This window comes from Agrilus planipennis, unplaced genomic scaffold (genome assembly GCF_000699045.2).
Source record: "Agrilus planipennis isolate EAB-ADULT unplaced genomic scaffold, Apla_2.0 scaffold86, whole genome shotgun sequence".
Classification (NCBI taxonomy): Eukaryota; Metazoa; Arthropoda; class Insecta; order Coleoptera; family Buprestidae; genus Agrilus; species Agrilus planipennis.
In genome coordinates, this window is record NW_020438863.1 from 715417 (window position 1) to 739996 (window position 24580).

Genomic DNA, 24580 nt, shown 5'->3' on the forward strand with positions numbered 1-24580 from the left:
TGTTCTTTTATTATTTTATTTGCAATTAAAATGTATGTGAGACTACGATAATTGACGTCTGTGAAGTAAGAAAAATACAGAGTCAATTGCGCCTGGAATGTTTACTCGTTGTAACAATTTTCTATTCTCTTTTATCCTTTGCTACATATGTAACAGTTGTACCAGAGAAAAAGGAATGCTGCCTCCAACTAGTGAGAAAGTTTTCCAATCGTAAAAACCCAAATTACAAAGAATGCTCCTGTTCTTTTGTTGATTTGTTTACTTGACTAGGGTAGGTATTTATTTTTCTTTTCCTTTCTCCGATGGATTCAATCAAAATCCATTCTCACGTTCTGTTTTTTCAAGCTACTTTCAAGTTTCCATAGCATCCAATTAAAACGACATCATTATCATAAGGTCTTCACACGAAGATTGGTTGGACAAGCATCACCTCGATTTCTTCCTACAATGAAACAACCTTCGCATTTCTCAAACATCTCAAACTATTTGCGAACAGTAATCTAATCTAGGTTTACTTTAACTCCTGTCTGTAACTAGTCCTGTATTGTTGAGAAGGTGTCCTACCAGTCTACCTCGTTTATTTATTGCTTCCAAAGCGCCCTTTATCTTCCTTCTTTTTCTAATACGTTCTCATTTCTAACCTTTTCTATCCACGGCGTTTTTTACATTCTCTTACAAGTCTATATCTCTAATGCTTCTATTCTGCAACGCCCATCGTCCACGTTTTATACTCATACGGAACCATGCATATCCTTTTAGTAATCATTTTTGAATTTCTAAATTACGATCACAAGCAAAAAGTTAATCCTTTTTCGTCAAAACTGACCCGATCCTGTGCTACTCTTTCTTTTATATCTCTACCTTTTCCAATCAGAACTATCTGACTTTTAAATATCGGGAATCTTCTAACTTTTTCAGTTTTAAATCTTCTATTTTTATATGTATTATTAGTTCTAATTATATGTTAGAACAAAAGGACACGAAGATGACTAAATCTTTAATATTTATTTTTAATTCTGTGTCGGTTTTCCCGACCTTAATTCATAATATAGATTATGGACAATAAAAAACTATTTAAAGAGGTGATGAGCGAATTCTATTTTTATGTACCCTGATGGTTTTGGAACTAGGAAATTGATTTATGGCATTGTTATAGGAACCTGTTTAGCTATATTTACGTCGCATGTATACAAATAATAACATACTGCAAACGTTTATCTCTTACCATTAATTATTAACAACAGGTCGCACAGGGCGGTTTGTACGGCTCCGATATTCACAACCTATTTATTAAACTTCCGGGGGTAGTTAAGTCCATACATCCACAAACTATAATCGTCAATATCACTGCAATTATTACCACTGGAAAGTAGTATTTTCTTTAATTATAACAGAGATTCCACAAAAGAATCTAGATTCTAGGTAACAGCAATTTATCAGAAATTTTTCATACCATACTCTGCTATAAATACCACTTGCAGTTTATTTATAGCTAATTCTAACTCTTCCTTGCTAGATGCTAATCCTGGTACATCATTCATAAATCTAAGCATCCCTATAGCAGTCCTGTCTATACAAATAACAAGTTAATAAGTAGCGGTAATAACGTACATCCTTCTAACTGCCTTCCTAATATTTATTGCTCAACAATGTTGCTCACTCTTCAATTGTCACCATGCAATTCGAATAGTCCGTAAATGATTGTCTTTTCATTNATCCGATCTCACGTGTTGTTATTCGCCGGTTCACATCAACCAATGCCTTTATCGCGTCTTTATCAGCTTCAACCGGCCTTCCCGAACGTGGTGCATCTTCGTCATCAAAATTGCCGGATCGAAATTTAGCGAACCAGTTCTGGCACTGGCGTACTGTCAACACACCTTCTCCATACACGTCAGTCAATTTCTTTCCGATCTCACGTGTTGTTATTCGCCGGTTCACATCAACTAATGCCTTTATCGCGTCTTTATCAGCTTCAACCGGCCTTCTCTTACGTGGTGCATCTTCGACATCAAAATTGCCGGATCGAAATTTAGCGAACCAGTTCTGGCACTGGCGTACTGTCAACACACCTTCTCCATACACATCAGTCAATTTCTTTCTGGCTTGAACAGCATTTTTACCCTTTCTGTAGTAAAACAGTAAGATATGTCGAAAATGCTGCTTATCGCTCTCCATATTTAAAAGGGCACCAACCAAAAACTACTGCGTAGAATTAATTGGAATTTTTCACACACAAGCCTTGCTATATGAGCTCTCAAAGCATATAAAAATTATACGGCTTAAATGTGGAATTGGGTGCAAAAGAATACAATTAAATCCTCTGTCGGGAAAAAACGAAATGACTTTCCGAACAACCCTATAGTTGTGGTTAGTTAACAATTACAAACAACAAAACAAAATACATAAATAGAACTTTAACTCACATTCACAAACCCTTCAAGAGTATCACAACTCCTATCAGCAGACAGTTTTGCCCTACGAATAAATGTGCTAATGATAAGAGAAAAAAAAACAACACATTTACAAAAATATAATTATATTTATTCACTTATTAAGTATCGATAAGTAGTGCGTATAAATATGGAATATTGTGTGAATTGGTATGTAATATTATTTAAATTACTCACTAATATTAACATCATTATGTTATAAAATAAAGCTGATCCCTAAAGTTTGTACTTTCTTATTTACAATATTTACAGTGTAGATAACAAAAATTTAAATTTAACAGAACAGTTTTATAAGTACAAATACTTAATGGTTCATTTCACTATTAAAAAGCACAATAATATAAGAACCCTGAAAACATTTGCAAAACTGTTTGCTGAGGAATGGGGAAAATCCCTCTGCATTGCCTCACTATGCTCCCCTGTAATTAAAAATACTAAGGTTTACACAAAATAACGGACACAACATAACAACAACAAAAATGGAACTTCTAAACATTGAACTACTTCACAAAAACAAAGACACAACAAACAATAAAAGCCCTTTGTTAGTAAACCACATTAAAGATGATTCTAAGAAACTAATTTCTCAAAACATTTATATTTAACGAAATAATCAATAAAAGCCTTTAATATTAAACTTTTTCAAGTAACATTCGCGACTTTAATTTATTTATATTATACGTAATAAGCACCTAATAATACATCTAAATAACCAATTGTAATTCGCTTACCTTCGATGACATACAGATTGACAGACGCTGGAACAGAAACTCCATCACTGCAAGTATACTGTCCGACATCTTGTTCTTTTACTGACGCCAGCCTCAGTCTGCTTGTTGCACATAATTCATCCGAGTTGTTCTCTAACGACAGACCGTCTCTTCTGGTCTAAAGAAAAAAAGTCATAATTAGATATTACGTATAAAATTTGGTCAATAATTTATCGAGACTATCAATCGTAAATCTTGTTTGGTCTCATCAGCGCATCACAGACAGTCTCGATAAACCACTGAGCAAATTGAATAAGATGCTCCATAGTTATGAGCATGCTTATATGTATAATATTGGGTGTAGGTACCTCAAAACTGATTTCAAAGCCGTTATGAAACCATTTTATTACTGGTTTTGCCTTTTTATTATTCCGTTTTTTCCGCTTGAAATGATTTTGAGACGTCCAAGACACTTCGCAAGTTAAGATGACCGAAGAACCGCTGTGAACGTGAAGTTGTCCAGGACCTTTGATACTTATCCGTCTATCACCTTTCAAATCGTCTACAATGTGGTCTCTATCTGTAACCAAAAAGGCCCAAAATCGTACAAAACGATTTGAAAAATTCTGCCGATCAAATACCTGACACGGTGAGATTTATGGCAAGGCTCATTTTCGGATCTGTGTTAACTTGACATTCGTATTGTCCTGTATCGGATTCTTTCACCCCTCGGATTCGTAAACCCCAAAAGTTTCTGCCCGGAGAATAAACAGGTTCGAATCTGTTATCGCCAGAAAATGTGAACATGCCAGAGGAGATGATAAGCAAATCTTTTTTACGAATCCACGACACCTAGCGACAAAGAAAAGATAAGATTAATACTTTTGTACTAACTAGGGGAAAATGATAGGGAAGACTACCACAAGGAGAGAAAAATGCAGAAGATATAGGAATAAGGGATCCAGAAGTGGGGAAGCAACAAATAAATGGTTATTAGAAGCAGATGGGGCTGCAACGAAGAGAAGTAAATATTAGGAAGGGAGTCAAACAGGGATGCACACTGTCACCGCTACTTTTTAATCAACATCCTTAAAGACAGTGCAACTGTAGGGATAGCTATACATGGGCAAAATATTGTATGCTTAGATTTGCAGATGCTATAGCAGAATTAGCATCTAGCCAGGAGGAGTTAGAGATAGTTTTAAATAAAATGGAAACTCTATTGACAAAACAGTACTGTATGAAAATAAATAAAAGTAAAACAAAAATACTGGTATGCAAGGAAAGAAAAAGTATGGAGAGAGCGAATATAAAAATAGGAGACGATAAATTAGAAGAAGTGGCTGATTTTAGATATCTAGGAAGTCAGATAAGTCAGGACGGAAGGAGTAGTAGGGATATAAAGCAGAGGATAGCGCAGGGTCGAGTCGTCTTCACGAAAAGGAGTCACTTCTATGTTCGCGAACGGTTAATTTAGAAATTCGAAAAAGGTTGTTAAAGGTGTATGTTTGGAGTACGGAGCTGTACGGGTGCAAAACATGGACAGTGGGCGCGGCGGAAAAGGAAAGGTTGGAAGCATTCGAAATGTGGTGTTACAGGCGAATGATGAGGATACCGTGGATAGAGAAGGTTAAAAATGAAGAGGTATTAGAAAGAATAGGAGAACAAAGGACTCTATAGGAGTCAATAAGAAATAGGTGAGATAGGTTAGTTAATTATGAGCTTATGATGATGATGAGAAACAGAGGGTCTGATGGTAGGTACATTTTGCTTAATTAAAATTATAGTTTACCACTTTGTCTCCGGCATTCCAGACCGTACAGGGTAATAAGACAGTCTGGGCAATTCTGGCATTGATGCTACGAATATTGAGATCGTCGAATTTTGGCTGCGGTGGTTGTTTTAAGAAGTCAGAATAGGAAGTCGAAGATACCGACGATGACGGCGCGGTCTGGTGCTGCATCGCCGCTCCATCCGAATGTCCTGGAACAAGGAACAACTTATTTAATACACGATATTCCCGAATATATGAGATTTATTCAAAACAATGTCAGCTGTTGGCTGTGCAGAGTGCACTTAACCCAAAGATATGGCGCTCACGCGGCTTCAATTTCAAGTTTTGTGTGTTTCTGTTCACACAAAACGAATTGTACTCGAATATATAGTTCATATTCCGCATTCTAGTCACAAACGCGACAATATTTGCTTTACAAAGTTTCTAAGGGAACTATTATTCCATCACGTACTTGTTAAAGAGAGTTTACTACAGATACATGTTTATGTAAATTTCTACACGAAACGGAAGCTAAAATACACCAGGAATGCATCCTTTTGTTTTTGAAAATTATTTCTAATGCATCTGAAAGTTTTTTATATAATAACGAAGGATGTAAAATCTAATTTTCTGCAAGCAAGTGCTATAAAATGATTTATATGCAGCATGAAGTCCAAAGAAATAGCGAACTGTGTAGAGTCATGAGACACTTGGTGATGATGATGGTCCAAATAATGTCCTTCTGTGCAAAACATAAACATCGTCCTGTTTTTGACGTGACAAGGTCTTATAATTCGATGGAGCCGGCTGCACGCACGAAAAAACATGACTCATGCGGCGTTACCTCGCTCTGAGGCGTTCCATTTAAGGCTTGAAGTGCAAGCGAGAGCGCGGAACGAGCGACAAAGTGGTACAATCGGCCTCCGCGTTCGGCAGCGTTCGACATCTGTCTCTCTCCTAGTTGAGTGAGTGAGATGCGTCCGCGTGGACAGCTGCTATACAATAATACATTTCCATTTACCTCCTTCTCTATATCCATACAAAATATCTATCAAACAAATAAAATTAAAATTTTCTTTTTAAAAATGAAACCATTCCATCAGTATTTTCTTATGACGTTGTCACGTTCAACTATCGTCAGTAAACCGACTTTACAGACAACCGATTTTTTTTATTGTGCTCTTGGTAAATTCCAAAAATTATTTTTATTTCGTTCGTTGCAGAGAGTTGCTGTTTCGCGTGTAATTGGAGAAATGAATGGGAATGGCTGGAACCTACAAAAATTCAGATGCGATTTCGAAGGCAACCGAGCGTTTGAAAAGTATTTACGTATAATTCGAGTTGGTATACAGCGGCGCTCGGCATGTCTCTAATGCTGGTAGTACGTACGTACGTTTGAAAATGAAAACCCTAAGCCGAATCTGAGGTAAAAACTAAATTATCTCTGTTTAATGACCTGGATTCGTACGGTCTGACGGAGACGCCCCAGGGAAGCAATTATATCAGAAAATACTGGTCGTTAGAGACAGGAAACAAAAACAGGAAGCAGGATACAATCCGTTTTATTTCTCAAGTCGTCACCTGCAAATTTTTACAACTTCTTTGCCGAGTTTAAAACACATATTCAATGTCTCATTTTAATGAAATCGTTAATGCGAAATTAAGTTGAGAACCGAATCGTTAATGCTTTCGGATAATTTTCCTTGCCATTTATGGACGATGACACAAGCAGTGTAACCTTTAGGAACCTCGAGGAAGAAGAGGAATGTCTGTGTGGGTAAGGGAGAGACTGAAGGGGATTGATTTTCGCCACTGGCTGCAGCCTATGCTGTGTACGCAAACATTACAATGTCATTAACGCTTAAGTGATACTCGTTAAGTCGCCATAGGATCGCCGTCACATCAGGATCTGAATTTCAGGACATGCGACAAATCGGACACCCGAAGACATTATGTACAGTTGTTCTCCAAATTATTGGAGTGTAACAATCGTTACTATGCTAATGGAACCGCTGGCGACCAAACTCTATCAGTAATGAAAAGGTTTCGACATAGATTAACGAAGGTTGAGGAGAGTACCTATTAGCAGCCCCAAAAGGATCAAACACTTATAAAATAAATGAAGATGTGAATTATTACTTTTGGTAGTACCTAAAAAACAATTTGTTGGAATGGAAAAGATATTGTTCTCTCTTTATCATTTCCTTACACCATTTACAAATCTCCTTAATTATTCTTGTCCTAATAATAAATTTGAAAAGTACAGGAAGAAAAATATGTCAACTAAAATTGAAAAAAAATGTTTATTAATATTTAGAGAGACTCCTCAAAACCCTAACTTACATTGACAGGTTACAGAACCTTAAAAATAGAGTGAGCAATCACACAAGTTATAAGCAGTGGAATTATCGAAAAGAAGACTCTTGGCGATGCTCTTGAGAAATAAAAATGAACTACACTGCTATATTTGGAAACTAATGAAAGTTTCTAATGTAAAGCTCTCTTTTCAAATGGTATTATTGTACGTCAGTAATATCTCGAAATAGACAAGAAAATACTAATAAATCGAGGAGGATTGATCTTGTACGTAACTGTAGATATATATTTTGATACATAACAAGATTTCTTGTTGTATTTGATAACTTACTTCATCGCAAAAGAGCTTTTAAAAATTCGAATACTTATTATATTAACATTTGATCATCATCATTTGGGTAAGATATTAAATAACTTAAAAATGCAGGAATGACATACAGGGTGATACATAGGTTGTATAAAAAGCAATAGGCAGTTATAGAGATTGAGTAGAAACCTAGAGAACTGGTATACAAGGGAAAAAAAAGGGAAAGAGCAAACAAAAAGATAGAAGACGAAAAAATAGAAGAACTGGCTGGTTTTCGGTATCTAGGAAGTCAGATAACTCAGCATGGAAGGAGGAGTAGAAATATAAGACAGAGGATAGCACAGAGTCGAGTTGCCTTCAACAAAAAGACGTCACTTCTAAGCTCGAGAACGGTTAATTTAAAAAGTTGAAAAAGATTGTTAAGATGTTACAGGTTACAGGTGAATGATGAGGATATCGAGGATATCGTGAATAGAGAAGTTTAGAAATGAGGAGATATTAGAAAGAATATGAAAACAGAGGACACTATGGAAGTCAATAGGCGAGGTAGGTACCTTAAAAACTTTTGGGTGTTTCATTCCCACCAGCCAGTAATGCTGGTGGGCGGGCAGTCCCTCCGGACTATGCCGGAAGGTAGGGCGGAAGGCCCTCTTCAGCTTGCTTTCAGGAATCGTGGGAATGGGTGGATGGTGGTTCGGGTGAGAAAGATGAGACGGACGAAATGAAGACAGAAGAGAGTGAAAGATTATCTGTGAAATATTACTGCCTCAGCATTTGCCTAAGTGATCCAAGGAAACCACAGAAAAACTTGGACCAAGGCAGACGGACAGACCCGGAATCAAACCGGCGTCCTCCCGAATGCTAAGCAATGGTCTAGACCTCTAGGCCATGCCGCTCGGTGTAGGTACCTTCTCAGGCATGAAGAGATAGAACAAACAGAATAGCTCAAAAACCCCAACGCCAAAACACGACACTGTAGCTGTCCGAAGCACTTTTTGGTAACAAAGTTACCTCCTTCAGGGACTGAAGTAAACTGTCCCTGAAGAAGGTAACTTTGTTACAGAAAAGTGCTTCGGACAGCTACAGTGTCGTGTTTTGGCGTTGGGGTTTTTGAGCTATTCTGTTTGTTCTACAACAACCGCCAACGTTTTTCCAATCTTCATATGAAGAGATAGAGAAGTAGAAACAGGAGCTAAGGGAAGTAGAGGTAGACCTAAATTAGACTTCTGTTCACAAATAGTTAAGGATGTGAGATGTTTTAGTTCAAATCTAGATTCGTGTTCAAGCAGTCTTAAGATTGACGACCTTATGATGATGATGATAATAATGAATCAGGTAGATGGAATGCATTTTATTTTCTATGCATCTGTCCATGAAAATTTAGGCTGCTCTTCGTCGTTGAGCTTTGAATGCTCAGGGTCCAATTTGTCTGATAATCTTCCTAGCAACAAAGAGAAATATGGCGAGCCGTAGCAAGAAGTCAAAGAAAAATGGGACCATTAAAAACACAACAGAGGCGATCCGGGAAGACTTTAACGAGTCGTAAAAGTAATTAACGGAATTGTCTGTATAGCTGGGGCCAGTCATAAAATAACATTTATTTGAATCCACAAATTGCTTCTGCGTTTCGGTCCGCTGAGGAAAAAAAAACATCTGGCGGATGTTTTCTGACTTTCAACTATTGGGTATTTGTACGACTATCTTTCTAACTTACATTCGAATCAAAATTACAGACTGTTACAGGTATTTAGATAAACAATTAGTGTTGCTTTTATTTATCTAATAAAAGTTATAAGCAATTTCAAGGATATTTATTAATTTTCGTAATATTGATCCATCAGTTTGGAATCCAAAATAAAACTTGCGACCATCGCGATGGCATAAGAACCTGTTTAACATTTAAATTAAATATGTAACCCTCATTTGAAAATAGAAATGAATATTGTTCTTTCACAAATAGGCTAGATTACTCCAAAACTGTAATTAACAAAAGGATTGTGAAAATTCCGGTTCTAGAGCGAAAACAAATTAAACTTGAACGTAAAGTGTTAAATTAAAATAGCCGACAAAAGAGACAAAAAAAAAACATCTATTTATGTAAAACAGATGTTCTTTCGGCATCCTTTACACATATAATCAAGCTTTATATTTATGTTAATGCAGACGATACGTTTTTAAAGACCATTAACTCGATGATTTAATATTTCGTTCTGTTAGGTATTTTTCGTAGTTTTTCAATCTTTTTACACAAACAACTCTGCTCTATTTATGCATATTATTATTATATATATTGAAAAATACATTTTTATATCCACTTTTACTCCTTTGTACTTACTGTGTCTCGTATTGACAATAGGGTACATGTTTTTAGCCATTTTTTTACTCACTTCAAAGCGTTTCATTTTTATGTTTGTACATTTCATAATTTCTTCCAGTACAAACAATTTCTAAGTGACACAAAGTAACAAATATGTAATTCTACATGTACGTTTAATAAAAGATGGATATTAACTTTTTGTTTCAGTTATATCTAGTTACAAATGCTACAGGATTGCCTCCCTGGGGATTTAACATCTGGTACATCAGAATAATGTAAACAAAATATAAATGTACCTTCCAGGGTACAGCTACATTCCCACATTCTCACTCGACAATGTCGGGACACATTAAATGGCGCCACGCACTTGAACAATTACAATTATTATTATTAATATAAATTATTACATTCCCTTTTCGATATACAAAAGTAGGTTTGGTTTTCCTTTTTTTTAACTATGCACAAAAGAAAAATATCACAAATAACTGTAAAGGTCGCAATTTGATAAATTGAGAGGTATAACTCACAAGCTTTTACGATTTATGTTTTCGCAGCTAATTTGGAAAGAGATCAAAGAGGTATGACGACACTAAATTAATTAAAAAAGGTCTACAATCGTCAACAGGAAAAGGAAATAATGAATAGTTCAAAGAGCAGAATCTGCAAATGGCAAGAAAAATATTTTTTATCCGAAAATAAGTCTAATTATTTTTTTTCGTAATTTTTCCTATATGTACCAAAAATATAAGACAGTGAGAATAATTTTCATGCCAGAAATGGATTCATGCATATGTACACATAACTACATATTATAAATTAATCGTAATCTTTATTCCGCGGTGTCATTACCTAATTACAGTAAAAGCTGAACGTAATTTAAGTCAATTTGCCAGAAACAGGAAACGGTTCAACGAGGCAACGACCATGTCAGTTTTGTTAACATTTTTGTTCGCTTAACATCATCAAAATTTATAATCTAAATTTTTACAAGTTAATAACCTGATGACAGTTTAATATTTCAGTTACTTTACTTATTGTCTGCAAGATACTAGTAAAAAAATGTTACCGTAAAGAAAAATTAAAAAAAAAATATCGATAGCTCGATTGATAATATTCTTACAAGAGTACTTACTTTAAATTATACTTATTCCTTTATCAAAAACCTTATTTACTAACGCTATACCTAATCTGCCTTAAAAGTCAATAATAATTTGAAAAAATACTTTAAAGACGTTATCTCATATGATACTTTTTAAAACAATAAAATATTAATAAAACGGAATGAAAAGCAAATAAAATCAACAATAACGGTGTACTTAATTTATAAAAATAACTTGGTGTTTCAAAATTGAAAACAGTTTTTTTTTATCAATTTCATTTTATAACTCCTAAGATTATTTATTTTAGATTAATATAAAATAAAAGAATTAGGCATTAAACTGTAAAATTATTTTTTTGTGAAAAAAAGCAAAACCATCCCAGTAACCAAGGGCCCCCCATTTACCGGCTAATCCTCAACCACCTACGACCTTCTGTATTGCGTATGAACGCAAGTGAAAGCCGTAAGTAGCTGAAGAGTAACCGATAATGAGCGTCAGCCTGGCCCAGCCGGATGATTAGTAATATACGACGTCTAGGCATATCCCTCCAGCTAATTCCTGAACCGTGCAATACGCCTATGGCCACTCGGCGTAAGCGGCAGTACAATAGCCTTCGAGATATAACCCTATTACCACTTAGATGACTAAGCAGCCGTTCTTTTATACCTCTCTCGCGGCTTAAAAGTACTGTGAGAGCTAAGCAGCAAACACTTTTTCCATGTTAATGTTACAAATAATTAAACTTTTCACCCTATAAATATTATCCAAATGATAAATTGAAGTAAGTTGTAGAAGGATTTTTCTCTATCATAAGCAAAACGATGTAAAACAACTAAATTTAATTTTTTTTAAAGCTCTTTTTAAAATGGGCTTATTCTACTCTTAACGACTTACAATTTATCATTTGGATTTCAATATATATTTGTAATTAAAGACATTGTTTACGTAGACTATGATTGTGTAGATTGTTCTAGTTTTAAAAAATGAAGGAGTGAAGGTGCATTTCCAACCAGTCTTAAGAGTGACGACCTTATGATGATGACGATTGTTTAAATTCCCTACTTCTAATGTTTGCGATGATAATTACATTTTTTGGAATGTCGAAAATAAATAACCGCTACAACACATAGTGGCCACCTCACATTTACAATTTTTGTAAAGTCCCCCATTGTCTTTGATGACTGACGGCTGATACAGGCCTGTCAGGAATCTAGTTCACACTGATATATTAATATTCTTCAGAGTTGGCCTCTAGCCAAGAGATAAAAAGGACATGATATCCAGTGCCAATTCATAATTTAAAAAGCCTTTTTCAAACAACAGCTTGGTCATACGTAACAAACCATCAAACGGTTTGAAAACAATCGAAGCAACTGTCAAATTAACGAGTTATCTTTCAAAAATAGTGTAAACGATTACAAATGCAAAAAAATTATGAAATTACTTAAATTCTTCTAACTTACTTCTACAGTTCCCCGCTTGTTTAATATTAACTTTAGCTCTAGTTAAAATAACTTGTCAGCAGTGTCATCTAAAATATAAATAGTTGTTCTGCTCAAATAATAAACGGGTTAAGAACCTCCATTAATCAAAACTATCATCCAGGTATGCGTCTGTAGATTCACTTAAATTGTTAATGTTCCCTGCTCTGTATTTTATGCACTTCTTAGAATGGTACGTTCATCACGTTATTGTACAGCAGCAGCTGTTAATTTAATTAATTAACGCTATGGTTTAAGTAGAGAAAGGTACGTAGCTTGGGGAAAAGGTAGGCAAATGTACGCCAAAAGTAGTAACAGTACAACAGTTACACTTCTATTTTAAGTTGTGAAATTGTAGTAGGTACATTACGTATTTATAAAAGAAATCAGACATTGAAGCTAAGAAATCAAGCAACACTGTTTTAAGTTTATATCAGGCCTTTGATTGATTTCTACACATGTAATTGATCTTAGAATTCCTAGTACAAACAACCCACTAGAATTCTTTGTAGTTTATTTTGACGAAAATGCTCATCATCATTACTATAAGGTCGTCAATCCTATAACTAGTTGGACACGCACCTGCACTTTTCCATATGTCTTAAACTAGGACATCCCACGTCCTTAACTATCAGTAATCTAACCTAGGTCTACCTCTACTCCCTTTAAGTCCTTTTTCTGCTTCTAATATATCTCTAACTAGCCTCTCATACCGTAGTGACTTTTATTCACGTCATATAATTGCAAAAGTTTCTAATCTTTCATTTCTGCAGCGCCCACCGTCCATGTTTTGCACCCGTATAGAGCCACTCTCTAGACGTACACCTTTAACAATCTTTCGCGAGCATAGAAGGGTTTCTATTTTATATCTCTATTGCTCCTTTCATCCTGAGTTATCTGACTTCCTAGATACCGAAAATCAGCCACCACTTCTAATTTTTCGTCTTCTATCTCTCTATTTCCTCTAGTTCTTCTAAACTCAAATTAGCCTAATCTCTTGCCCTGCATGTTTTATGATTTCCTACTGTATTCCATGTTTATCATTTTTTGCAAATGTTATTATGAAGTACCTATTAATGTCTTTTTCGATAAATTGATAAAGATTGCGTTAGAAAGAAAATCCTAATGAATATTTCTATTGAAAACAGTATAAAGAACCACAGGCAAACGTAAATTATCACCTTACTTAAATAGCAGTCGGTCTGGTAATTGAAGATAATGAAAAACAGCAAATTAAAATTCACTTAGGAATTCTGCCACTACACCAGTCGTAAATTTTCGATTTTCATTCTTGCACCGGACTTTTATTATTTCGTTTTACAATAATTGCATTGTGTCGTGGATTTTATAGACTCGCGTTGAGTTGCATTCGTTTGTTCGAATTCGTTAAATTCTCATGTCCTGTACGGTTTTCTGTCTGGCGCACCATTATCTTAAATTAGAAGAGGCCGACTCTCATGGGTCCTATTTGCGTCACTACAATTAACTTATTAACACACCACAAGGCCTCTTACATATCTTTTGTTAGTAGTTACGGTGCCGTCCAAGATCATCTGTACAGAACGCTTTAAACGTCGCAACCTTTGATCTCAATCGTCTTCCTTTTTATCAACGAACCAAGGAAAAGTTAATACATATAAAAGATTTAAGGAATCATTAATAAAAACACCCAAAATACAAAATCAATACAAACATATCATGGGACATTTAGAAGAATGTTTTTTGCAACTACAAATAATCTCAAATTGAGATGGTTACTGGTAGATAAAGCCAAGGACCCGGGTTCCATTCCCGGCGAGAACGTTACAGTACAAACAATTTTTTCAGATTAATTTGCAGTTATCTTTAGCGGTAAAAATTAATTGAAAAATTGATTCAGTTTAATGCGTTCAAACATACAACTGTCAACTAATGAAAATTATTGTTTTGAATCGAAATAATTTGAAATTGTTTGCTCAAAATACATTCTACGTGCATTCAAAAAGAGAAAAATAATAAATTGAAGTGTAACAGAATGATAAAATTGTCGTGCACACCGTAGAAATATTTTGGATATTTGCCAAAGGGCTCAAATTCTGTCAAAGACAATGCCAACCGCCGAACACGGAGGAGTAGTAGGCATAGTGTTTTAGGGTAGGAACGCACAGCGCCGTGTAACATGGCTAAAAGCTACTTTTAGAGCAGAAAAAAATTGACACTTTCAAACATCTGCTCTCTGAATTAGCGTACGCAGTGTACAGGAGAAGGAACTCAAATTAAAGGTGATTCTATTATTACCATCAGCAAGACAATTGCCGGTTTATTTTCCCGTTGTCTACAAGTAGAACAAAAAGTCCAAAATTAATGGTTACGACCAAGAGAGATCTTGCGAAACAATAATGTACTTACGTCATTTTTACTTTAACGATTTCAAAATAGCTATCTACATTTGTTCTCTCTTTAGGCAGAGATAGGTATTAGATAAATATTAATTAACTTAATAATAATATCCAGTAAGACTAAAAGATATATTTTAAAACTACTTCGACGTTCAACTTGGAACTTGTGTATACTCTACTAATGAAAGTTCTAATACGTGTGCATTCAGAGGAAGGCCTTTCCCAATTAGCGTAACTTTTTTTCTTGAAGCAGTGTTTAGTGTTTGCACTAGCTGCATATACACTACCGGTCTAATTTAATGTTAAAGTTACAAACTGTACGTATACTCTTTTTAAAAACAGTCGCAATTAAAAGTTTAATTAAACTTCTGTCAGTATATGACATTGTGTGTACATTGAAAATAGAAACTGTGTACAGAAAATAACATCAAATTTTATTAACAGGTACAATATACTACATCCTGAGATTAGGTATATAAATAATTAAGACGTATGTTACAATATACCAATTAATTATTTATTCGTTCGTTAAAGACATATGTATTATATTTCACCAAGTTTCCTTCTTTAAACAGCAAATAGTAATCTACACACTGAATAATAATTCTTCTGCTAACTGTCCTGAGCAAGCCGAAACTTAATACATCATCCTTAAGTCCGGAAAGTAGTTCATTAAAAGGGACTGGCAGGATGCAAAATACGTATTTTGCTCAAAAATGTTGCGTGTTTAGGAAACGACACCCCTCACATTTATTTTCAATATATGTGACGTATTTCTACCTTTTGTATCAAAGAAAAATAAGAAATGATAATTGTTCACCCTATGAAAGTCAATAAGATATAGGCGAGATAGTTGCAAGGACATCTTCTTAGTCATGAAGGACTGGTTAGAGACATACTAGAAGCAGAAAAAGAAGTAAACAAGAGAATAGGGAGAGTTCCAAATGTAGTTGTTGCTGTAGTTCTGGATAAATGGGAAAACTGGCTGAAGATAGCAGGTGCGAGTTCAGATGATAATGAACACTAACTTTTTCCATTTTATTAAAGATGATTCAACAATGCTATTAAATGAGGCATGCAATGCTGTTCTGTTTGTTCAAGCAGAAATTACTTAAACGAAATCAAATACGATTCGAGCTGCCGAGTTCGTGGTATAAAATTCGCCCTGAATTTTCCGGTATGCGGAGCGTTCGAGAATGTTTTCTTTCATTGAAAACTGACCGGAAAGTCAAAGCAAATTTCGCATGAATAAAACGGGCAGCTATTTGTTATTCTGTCTTTATTCCGGTCGGTGTGATTAGCGTTTGTGGCTTTTGCCCGTGAGTGGTTTACTGTGTACACCGTCGGTCGAAGTATTTACGGGATTTGTATACAATTTGGGACGTTCGTTGGCTGTTTAGGAGCAGTAAAACGTCCAGCTTATTAAAAGCACCGCGGAACAACATGGCAAACTCCGATGTCTTCGAATAAAAACTATCAACGGTTTATTATCTTTGATTCTGCTCGAAATAGAATAAAGAAAATCAGAAGCAGTCGAATCTTCCTGAATAAATATTGCCCACACTTTTTTTTATATAAATTAGAACAGGCACTGGCCTTATCTTCAGTTAAACACACTGGCAAATAGATTATCAAGGGAAGAAAAAGTAGGGAAACAGCGAATATAAAGATAGGAGACGAAAAATTAGAAGAAGTGGCCGATTTTAAGTATCTAGCAAGTCAGATAAGTCAGGGCGGAAGGAGTAGTAGGGATAAAAATCAGAGGATAGTGCAGGGTCAAATCGCCTTCAATAAAAAGAAGTCACTTCTATACTCGCGAATGGTTAATTTAGAAATTCCAAAAAGGTTGTTAAAGGTGTATGTTTGGAGCACGGACCTGTACGGGTGCGAAACATAGGCGGTGGGCGCTGCAGAAAAGAAAAGGTTAGAAGCGTTCGAAATGTGATGTTACAGGCGAATGATGAGGATACCGTGGATAGAGAAGGTTAGAAATGAAGAGGTATTAGAAAGAATAGGAGAACAGAGGACTCTATGCAAGTCAAGTTAAAGAAATAGGCGAGATAGGTTAGTAGGACACCTTCTCAGGCATGAAGGTCTAGTCAGAAACATATTAGAGACAGAAATGGAAGTTAGGAATGGTAGAGGTAGACGTAGATTAGATAACTCTTCGCAAATAGTTAAGGATATGGGTTATTCTAGTTTTAGGGAAATGCAAAGATTACCTCAGGATAGGAAAGAGTGGAGATGCGTCTCCAACCAGTCGTAAGACTAACGACCTTATGATGATGATTATTTATAATAATGTTATGTATATTTTGTACTACCCCTCTATATAGTTACGTGGCAGACATATGTTACGGTCGCTTTTGGATTAGGGGGATGATACCCAGGGGCGCACGTGTCCGTTTGAGTGGCAAGTGCCCGCGACGAGTAATTAAAGCATAAAACAACAGGCCGATGCTCGTCTACGATCGCATGAAATGACTTGTCGAGTTAATTGCAATCGAGTCGGCTCGGCTGCCAGCCACTGGATTCCTGGAACCGTATGCTTTTATAATGACCAGTGAGACACCGGGGTGAACGAGACAACGGGGTGACGATGGCAACGTGCGTTTTGCGATCAAAACGAGCACTCCAGTCACGAATCTCGCTTAATTACATTTTTAGCGTGTGATGTTGAAAGTAAGGAATATGGGGATGTGGTGGTATAGAGTCCTCAAAAAAAATTTCTAGCAACGTTAAATTTACAAAATTAATCATAATTTTCATTCAAATATACATGAATTACCTACAAAAACTTCTGAAATTACCTGAACACGTCGCCTTTGCAATCAACAGGACCAAAGTAATCCTGGTCAAGGATACAGGACAAAAATGAGTATAAAATCCTTGGAGTACCATTGTCGATTATAAGGACACTGTCAAAGATTACGTATGAATCACTTTCACAATCTACACACACTCTTATCACTTGAAGGATAATAACGTTTAGGTAAAGGATAACAATAACGTTTCCACTTTACATGAATATGGGTGAAAGACAAAACTTCCCGACAGATTGAAAATTCTAATTAATATAACACGTGCGATTGAATACTATAATCGCAAGGACACGCGTCGGTCGACACAGCTTTCCGTGTTAAAACTAACATTGCCTAATGCCTAACGTTGTTCGTCAAAACCGAATAAGCCACGAGCGAGCAACTCAAGTGCGAGTGGCGCTTATGGTCGTTCCTTTACGAATAAATAACCGGCCAAAACAGCAGGCCAACAAACAACAACTACACGGAATTTTTTACGTTATCGGCGAATGATTCATCATATCATTAAACCATCGCCTGAACCGGGATATTCAAGGAGGAATGGGGAAGTGACGATAATAAAGAATAGGGTTGCGTTTTGTGGATGATCTCAAACCGACTGCGAAACATGTTATGACTAATGCCCTTAACATGAAACCCATAGCCCTTTGTTCAGGGGGTGTGATCGTGATTCAGTTTCATATTGTTCGGGGTAGCGGAAGGTAACAGGACGCGTGCAGGTCAAAGACAGGAAGCTTATGTCATGCAGGATGTCTCATAAAATGCTCATTAATTCTAAACTTTTGAATCATATCAATCACAAAGTTACAGTGACAATGTACATCCTTATTTAATTCCTTTCCTAATATTTACTTCTCTACGATTTTGTTAAAATTCTGCTGCTCTTCACGTAAACTATTTATCACACCTCTATCCTAAATCTCATCCCTACAGCCCTAAGTCTTTTCAATATCTTCTTCCATTTAACATTGTCAAAAGCTTTTGCTTTTTAATATGCTAGCGAAATAATTATTATGAACTGCAATAAATAAAAATGCATATGTTTTTTCTGCTTTTAAAGGTCACTGCAAGAAGTAATATTAACTAAAAATTTTATGGAAAATTCACTTGATCATCTATTAAAAGTTATTTTTATTTGCTCTGATGTTAAAAACGGAACTATTCGTGGAAGATGGCTAAGAAAATAGAAGGCATGTCATAAAATTAACAGAGGCGTTAAAAACATTTGAATGAGGTGGAAACAAACAAATATCCGGTTTCTAATGCGCGTGGAAACCAATACTTAAAAGCGCATCCTGCCGATTATATTTAACATCTGGTACATTACATACGTATGTAATACAGAGTAGCGACCACTCGTTGAATTCGTACTTTAAACGATGCGTTTATAATAAATTAGGTTTTACCCGCATTGATGTCCTAAATATGTATCAAACACCATCGACGTCTACATAAAAGTAAAGATAAGAATTATCCTATATCCTTTGCAATACTCCTGAAAATGTGTTCACAAAATTTCATGATAGGGCTTATCCGTGTGACTCCGCTCGCGTTTATGTCGTAAATAAGTGCCAAAGATCATCGACGATCATAAAAAACTAATTTCATCATCCCTCGGGAACGGTACTTTTTTTCTGGATAAGAGGTACCCCATGTCCTTTTCTATACCCCTCAAAATGTGTGTGCTAAATTTCATGATGGGTTTTTACCCGTCTGACTTCGCTCGCGTTCGTCCTAAATACATGTCAAAGATCATATAAAACTAATTTCTCTATCCCTCGGGAACGGTACTTTTTTTCTAGATAAGAGGTACCCCATGTCCTACTCTATACCCCCGAAAATGTGTGTAAAAAATTTTATGATAGGTTTTACCCGTGCGGCTTCGCTCGTGTTCATGTCGTACATGCGTGTCAAAGATCATCGAGGACCACATGAAACTAATTTCTCTATCCCTCAGAAGCGGTACTTTCTTTTTAGATAAGAAATACCCCATGTCCTTTTCTACACCCCTAAATATGTGTGTACAAAATTGCATGATAGGTTTTACCCGTATGGCTTCGCTCGCTTTCATGTTCTAAATGTATGTCAAAGATCATCGACGACCACATGAACCTAATTTCTCTATCCCTTAGGAACAGTATTTTTATCCTTGATAAAAGGCACCCCATGGCCTTTTCTATATACCTGAACATGTCTACAAAATTTTATGATAGGTTTTACCCGTGTGACTTCGCTCGCTTTCATGTCCTAAATGTGTCTCAAAAATCATCGACGACCACATGAACCTAATTTCTCTATCCCTCGGCAACGGTACTTTTTTTTCTAGATAAGAGGTACCCCATGTCCTACTCTATACCCCCGAAAATGGGTGTACAAAATTTTATGATAGGTTTTACCCGTATGGCTTCGCTCGCTTTCATGTCCTAAATGTGTGTCAAAAATCATCGACGACCACATGAACCTAATTTCTCTATCCCTTAGGAACAGTACAATTTTCCTAGATAAAAGATACCCCATGACCTTTTCTATACACATGAGAATGTGTGTATAAAATTTCATGATGATAGATTGAGTAGTTAAGATGTAAAATCGTAACAAGCAAACAAACTGACAGTCATATTTATAATATTACTTAAGATTCGGGTTTTTCATTCTAAACCATTTTCCCCTGAAAAATATGTAAAAAGTAAACCTACATTACCTACTGTAGTTAGGTTTCATACGGGAAGACACCCTGTACAGTAAGTAACTATTACATTCAACTTTTGTTTTGTGTCGCCGACATTTCGTGCAACCCACAAATTAGTTCAACTAACATTTTTGTACCAATTAGATACCTTTTAAATAACACTTTTAATTTGTATTCTAAAATGGAAAACAGTTTAGTTATTGTTCTACAATTTATTGTACATTCGCATAGAAAAGCCTTTGTTTCTAAGGTCGACGACATTTCAGCATTATTATGGACTAATTGCGGAGGTAAACGATTGGAATCAATGTTTTACTTTTCGAAGTACGCCATAGGGGGATAAACTGGAAGATCTGCAAGTACATCCGCGTAACTTTGTAGATTTATTAATTATTTATTATTCCTAAATCAAACCTAATCGAAAATAGGAAACAGCAAGGAATTCTTCGAATCGCTAATGTCATCGTCGTCATTTGTTTTGATAAGTGATATCGTTTTATTCTTTTTCAAATGAAAGCAAACAATTTTACCTACTAAACATTATACCTGTGTGTAAATGTAGGGATAATAAACAAGCGCTGCTTTTAGGAATAGAACGAGAAAGGTACCTACTTAACAGTCCATTACGTCTGGCATATCACAACCTCGATCTTGGAAGCATTTTCGACTGGATGAGGAGAACATGTGTTGAAGAAGTGCGTGCAAACGAGGTATGAGAGCAATTCTTTTAAATAATGTCGCACACGAGCTTTGATCCTGGTGCGATAAGCCTTGCCGAAAAAATATACGTCTTCCTTTAACGGCTCTGGACTTGAAGGTTACAAAATTTGTAAATGGCGTCTATCAAATACAATTGCGTCTTCAATAGATCTCAATCACAATCGTCTATCAATCCGAATCTTATAAAGTGAGAAGCTTTTTACCTTTAAAAAAATTAAATCTGTAATTGGATAATGTCATCATTCTGACTGGCTCCAATAAGCTCAGTATTTAAGAGGTCTTTTTGGTAAAGAATTCCTGTGCAGCAATAACAAATGATCCAAATCCTGCTTTTCTATGTATGGTGTTTGTGGTGCTTTTGTATTTGCAATTAATCACGTTTGACAAAGGGAGACAGTACCTACTCCATAAAATTATACAAAGACGTATGATCGTTTGTTTGATAAAATGCTTTTGGTTTTCTTTCGCGGCCATGAATCAAAACACCTCGAGTTTATTACCTTAATAATGAAACCGACTCGGAGGCGAAACAAAGCAATAACGGAACCGATACCCGCTTCCTACGACCAACCGCTACATTCAACACCACCAGCGCCAGCTACATATATATGTGTATGTTTATATTTGAACGTACGAACCCTCGAACCCTTCTAATAATCATCTCCAACTGTACATTTCTCTGGAGCGGCTCTAAATTACAACCGCTTCCGCGATAATCCCCAAGTAGTCGTTGTTCGTTGGCCTCGCAAGGAAGAGAAAGAGAGAGAGAGAGAGTGCCAGACGTAGAGTGAGACACGTCGAATGCGCATTTATGTCGATCAATTTGCTATACAATTTGCAAGTCTAATCCTCTTAATGAAAATCGACCAAATGTCATATTCCAAACAACAGAATTATTATTAGTCCTGACGACATTGGTACAACCGTGTTGACTATGATTTACTATGCTCGACGACAGGCAGGGACAAACGGATAATTTCGATTGTTGTAGCTGCCCAATTTAAGGCTGCATTGCAGATCCAACTGTCAATTTATTAATGATGGCCTCAATTGCACACTATCAAAATCATTACACATTGGGGTTTCGGTGACCATAAAATCCAGTCGTGGGGATTTCTTTTATCCTTTTTGGGAACGAACATGACGATTGCTAAAGATAACCAACTTTCGTAAGCTTTAAGAAAAAAGAAGGAAGCTTGTCCCTGTAAATGGGTTCCATTCTACTATGAGTATTCATATCAGAGAATCGACCAGATACAAGTTCAGCTCAATGAGATGAAAATACCCTCTTATGTACAGAATTTCGAAGTAGTCCAGACTTTTTCTAAAATTCATTAGAACCATGTTCTTTGGGCCGATATGAAATGACCATACAAGTAAATACATTAGTTCCTTGAAATCACACTTCTCTTCTACCTTTTGTGGACAAAGGACCAAATCATTTCTAAAATGATGAAGTCCAAATTTGAACAAACATTCTAGACTTTTCTATGCTTGAAGGAAAATTGACTGTTTTAACGTTTAACAAGTTTTCGACGAAGTTTTTCCTATTATCTTCACAGAACCTAAAAAAACAGAGGATCATCGTGGGGTCGTCACATCAGTTACAAGATCGGTTGGACACGCATCTTCACTCTTCTCTATTTTGAGCGAATCTTCGCATTTTCAATCAACACGTACTATCTACGGATAGTAATCTAATCCAGGGCTACCTATGCTCCTCTTTAATCATGTCCTGCGTCTAATATGTCTCCAATTGACCGTTAATGTCTCAAAAGGCGCCCTAGCAACTGTTTTAACTGACAAATAATGTTCGCTCCACTCCCAAATCAGTAGATTTAGAGATTCTCTGTTTTAAATACTTATTCTTGGTTAAAACCAATACATAATGAACAAGATTACCATATTTCTCTTAGCGCTTATTCAAGGAAATAAAACCACCTCCTACCCATAGATAACTGCATCATGACAATATTAATTTGAAAGTGTGGAACGCCGCTGAACATTCCAAGTCGGCGAGGGGGTTCCTTAATAAGTGTAAACACAGGCCGAGCCCTGCCGGCTAACAATAGGCACCACTTGTTATCTGACAAAACACCGGGATTTAAATTAACCTGCAGCGTAGACGAATGTGCTGCCTTTGTTGTATAATTTGGTCGTAGATTTGTCGGCATTTCGCTTTTTGTCTTCCCCACTACCGACTACGAACTGACTCCATTGTAACCCCTCGTCTCAACGGTCGCAACATTTGGTTGGGGTCAAAAGTGATTTTCAAACAATACTCAGAGTTAAAATAGGTTCCTACTTGAAATTTTGTACGATAAGAGAAGAAAAAGAAAAACAAATTCACCCTCATCGGGAATCGAATCCAGACCCCTCACACAGCAACAATTTTACCCCATTAATTTGGGGTAATCTGTGGAACATAGAATGTTAATTTGTTAATCTTGAATATTAACCTCTTCAAGAACATTTTGTACATTTATGTTGATAATTGTGTAGAGTTAGTTCCGACGATAATTGTGACACCTTAAGTGTACCTATCATAGTTCTGGCTACTATCACCTCTCCTAGCTTAGAGAGGTGTGTGCTGGTGCGTAAAACAAGGGGTCCTGGGTTCGATTCCATGCGTGTACGTAAAGCAACTACAGCTTTTCCGCATTAATTTGGGACAATCTGTAGATGATAAAAGGTTTAGTTTCACATAATTGAAAGTTACATGATGACAGGATTACTCTAGGATTAACTAGAATTATCGTAACAAATATTCTAAATAATTAAATTAAACAGTTAGTGCATTATTTACTCCTGATGAGTGTATAGAGATTGCTATTTGTGTAAAACAAAACAAATGCTGAACTTATTTTGTTGAAACTGTTTCCCCAGTAACTTCATGTTCCAATACCCCAAATTGGATTATCGCCACTTTGTTATCCAATCCGAGACTTGCGTTCCATTGTAAATTTCAAAACATAAACGATGTTCTTTCAACTGAAATTTATGAGAATATTTATAAAAAAAAATTATAAGAAAAGTTAACGCCGTTGAATCGTGTAGCGTAGTAGAAGTAATCAAGTGAAATAAGGGGGTCGAATCTTGGATGTAGGGAACCAGCTGGATATCGTCGTTTTCGAATCCCCGTTGGCTTATGCAAATTTTTTTCATTTAAGAACATAAGGGCGCTCGATGACGGAACCAATCCGTTTTGTTTACGACTTTATATACGCTGAAGCGTGAAGCCGGAGAAGTTATAATGCGTACTGTTGAGAAGTAAGCACTCGTTCTTCCTTTATTCCTTTCCTCTTTTTTTTAAGAAACGATCTCTTTGTTCCTTCGAATCTCCTCGCGTCTTTTGTGTACGCTCACCTTCTTCCGAAACGAATGCCGTAGGTAATTGGTTGTTCGATAGAAGTTATCAACAAAAATTGCAACTTTATAACACTTTTGATGAGATCGTAATTTTCGGGCCGGAAGTGTTTTATAACTTTTCCAACATCAGCGCGCTTTGATTCT

The 24580-nt window shown here is 36.0% G+C and overlaps 1 protein-coding gene across 5 annotated transcripts in view; it reads right to left on the reverse strand.

The window, feature by feature from the left end:
• Positions 1 to 24580, reverse strand: part of LOC108735692 (zwei Ig domain protein zig-8) — a 202207-nt gene that overhangs the window by 12633 nt on the left and 164994 nt on the right. For 2 of the 5 annotated variants that reach the window (XM_018467771.1, XM_018467770.2), the window contains exons 1-5: positions 17647 to 18071; positions 4956 to 5146; positions 3805 to 4015; positions 3532 to 3743; positions 3185 to 3341 (exon numbers count right to left, since the gene is read on the reverse strand). In XM_018467771.1, coding sequence (XP_018323273.1) covers positions 3185 to 3341; positions 3532 to 3743; positions 3805 to 4015; positions 4956 to 5146; positions 17647 to 17737 — 862 coding nt within the window. In that variant the 5' untranslated portion in view covers positions 17738 to 18071. Of the gene's footprint in view, positions 1 to 2558; positions 2873 to 3184; positions 3342 to 3531; positions 3744 to 3804; positions 4016 to 4955; positions 5147 to 17646; positions 18072 to 24580 lie in introns of those variants that run through there. The other 3 variants (XM_025974241.1, XM_025974244.1, XM_018467769.1) reach the window with 2 other exon arrangements.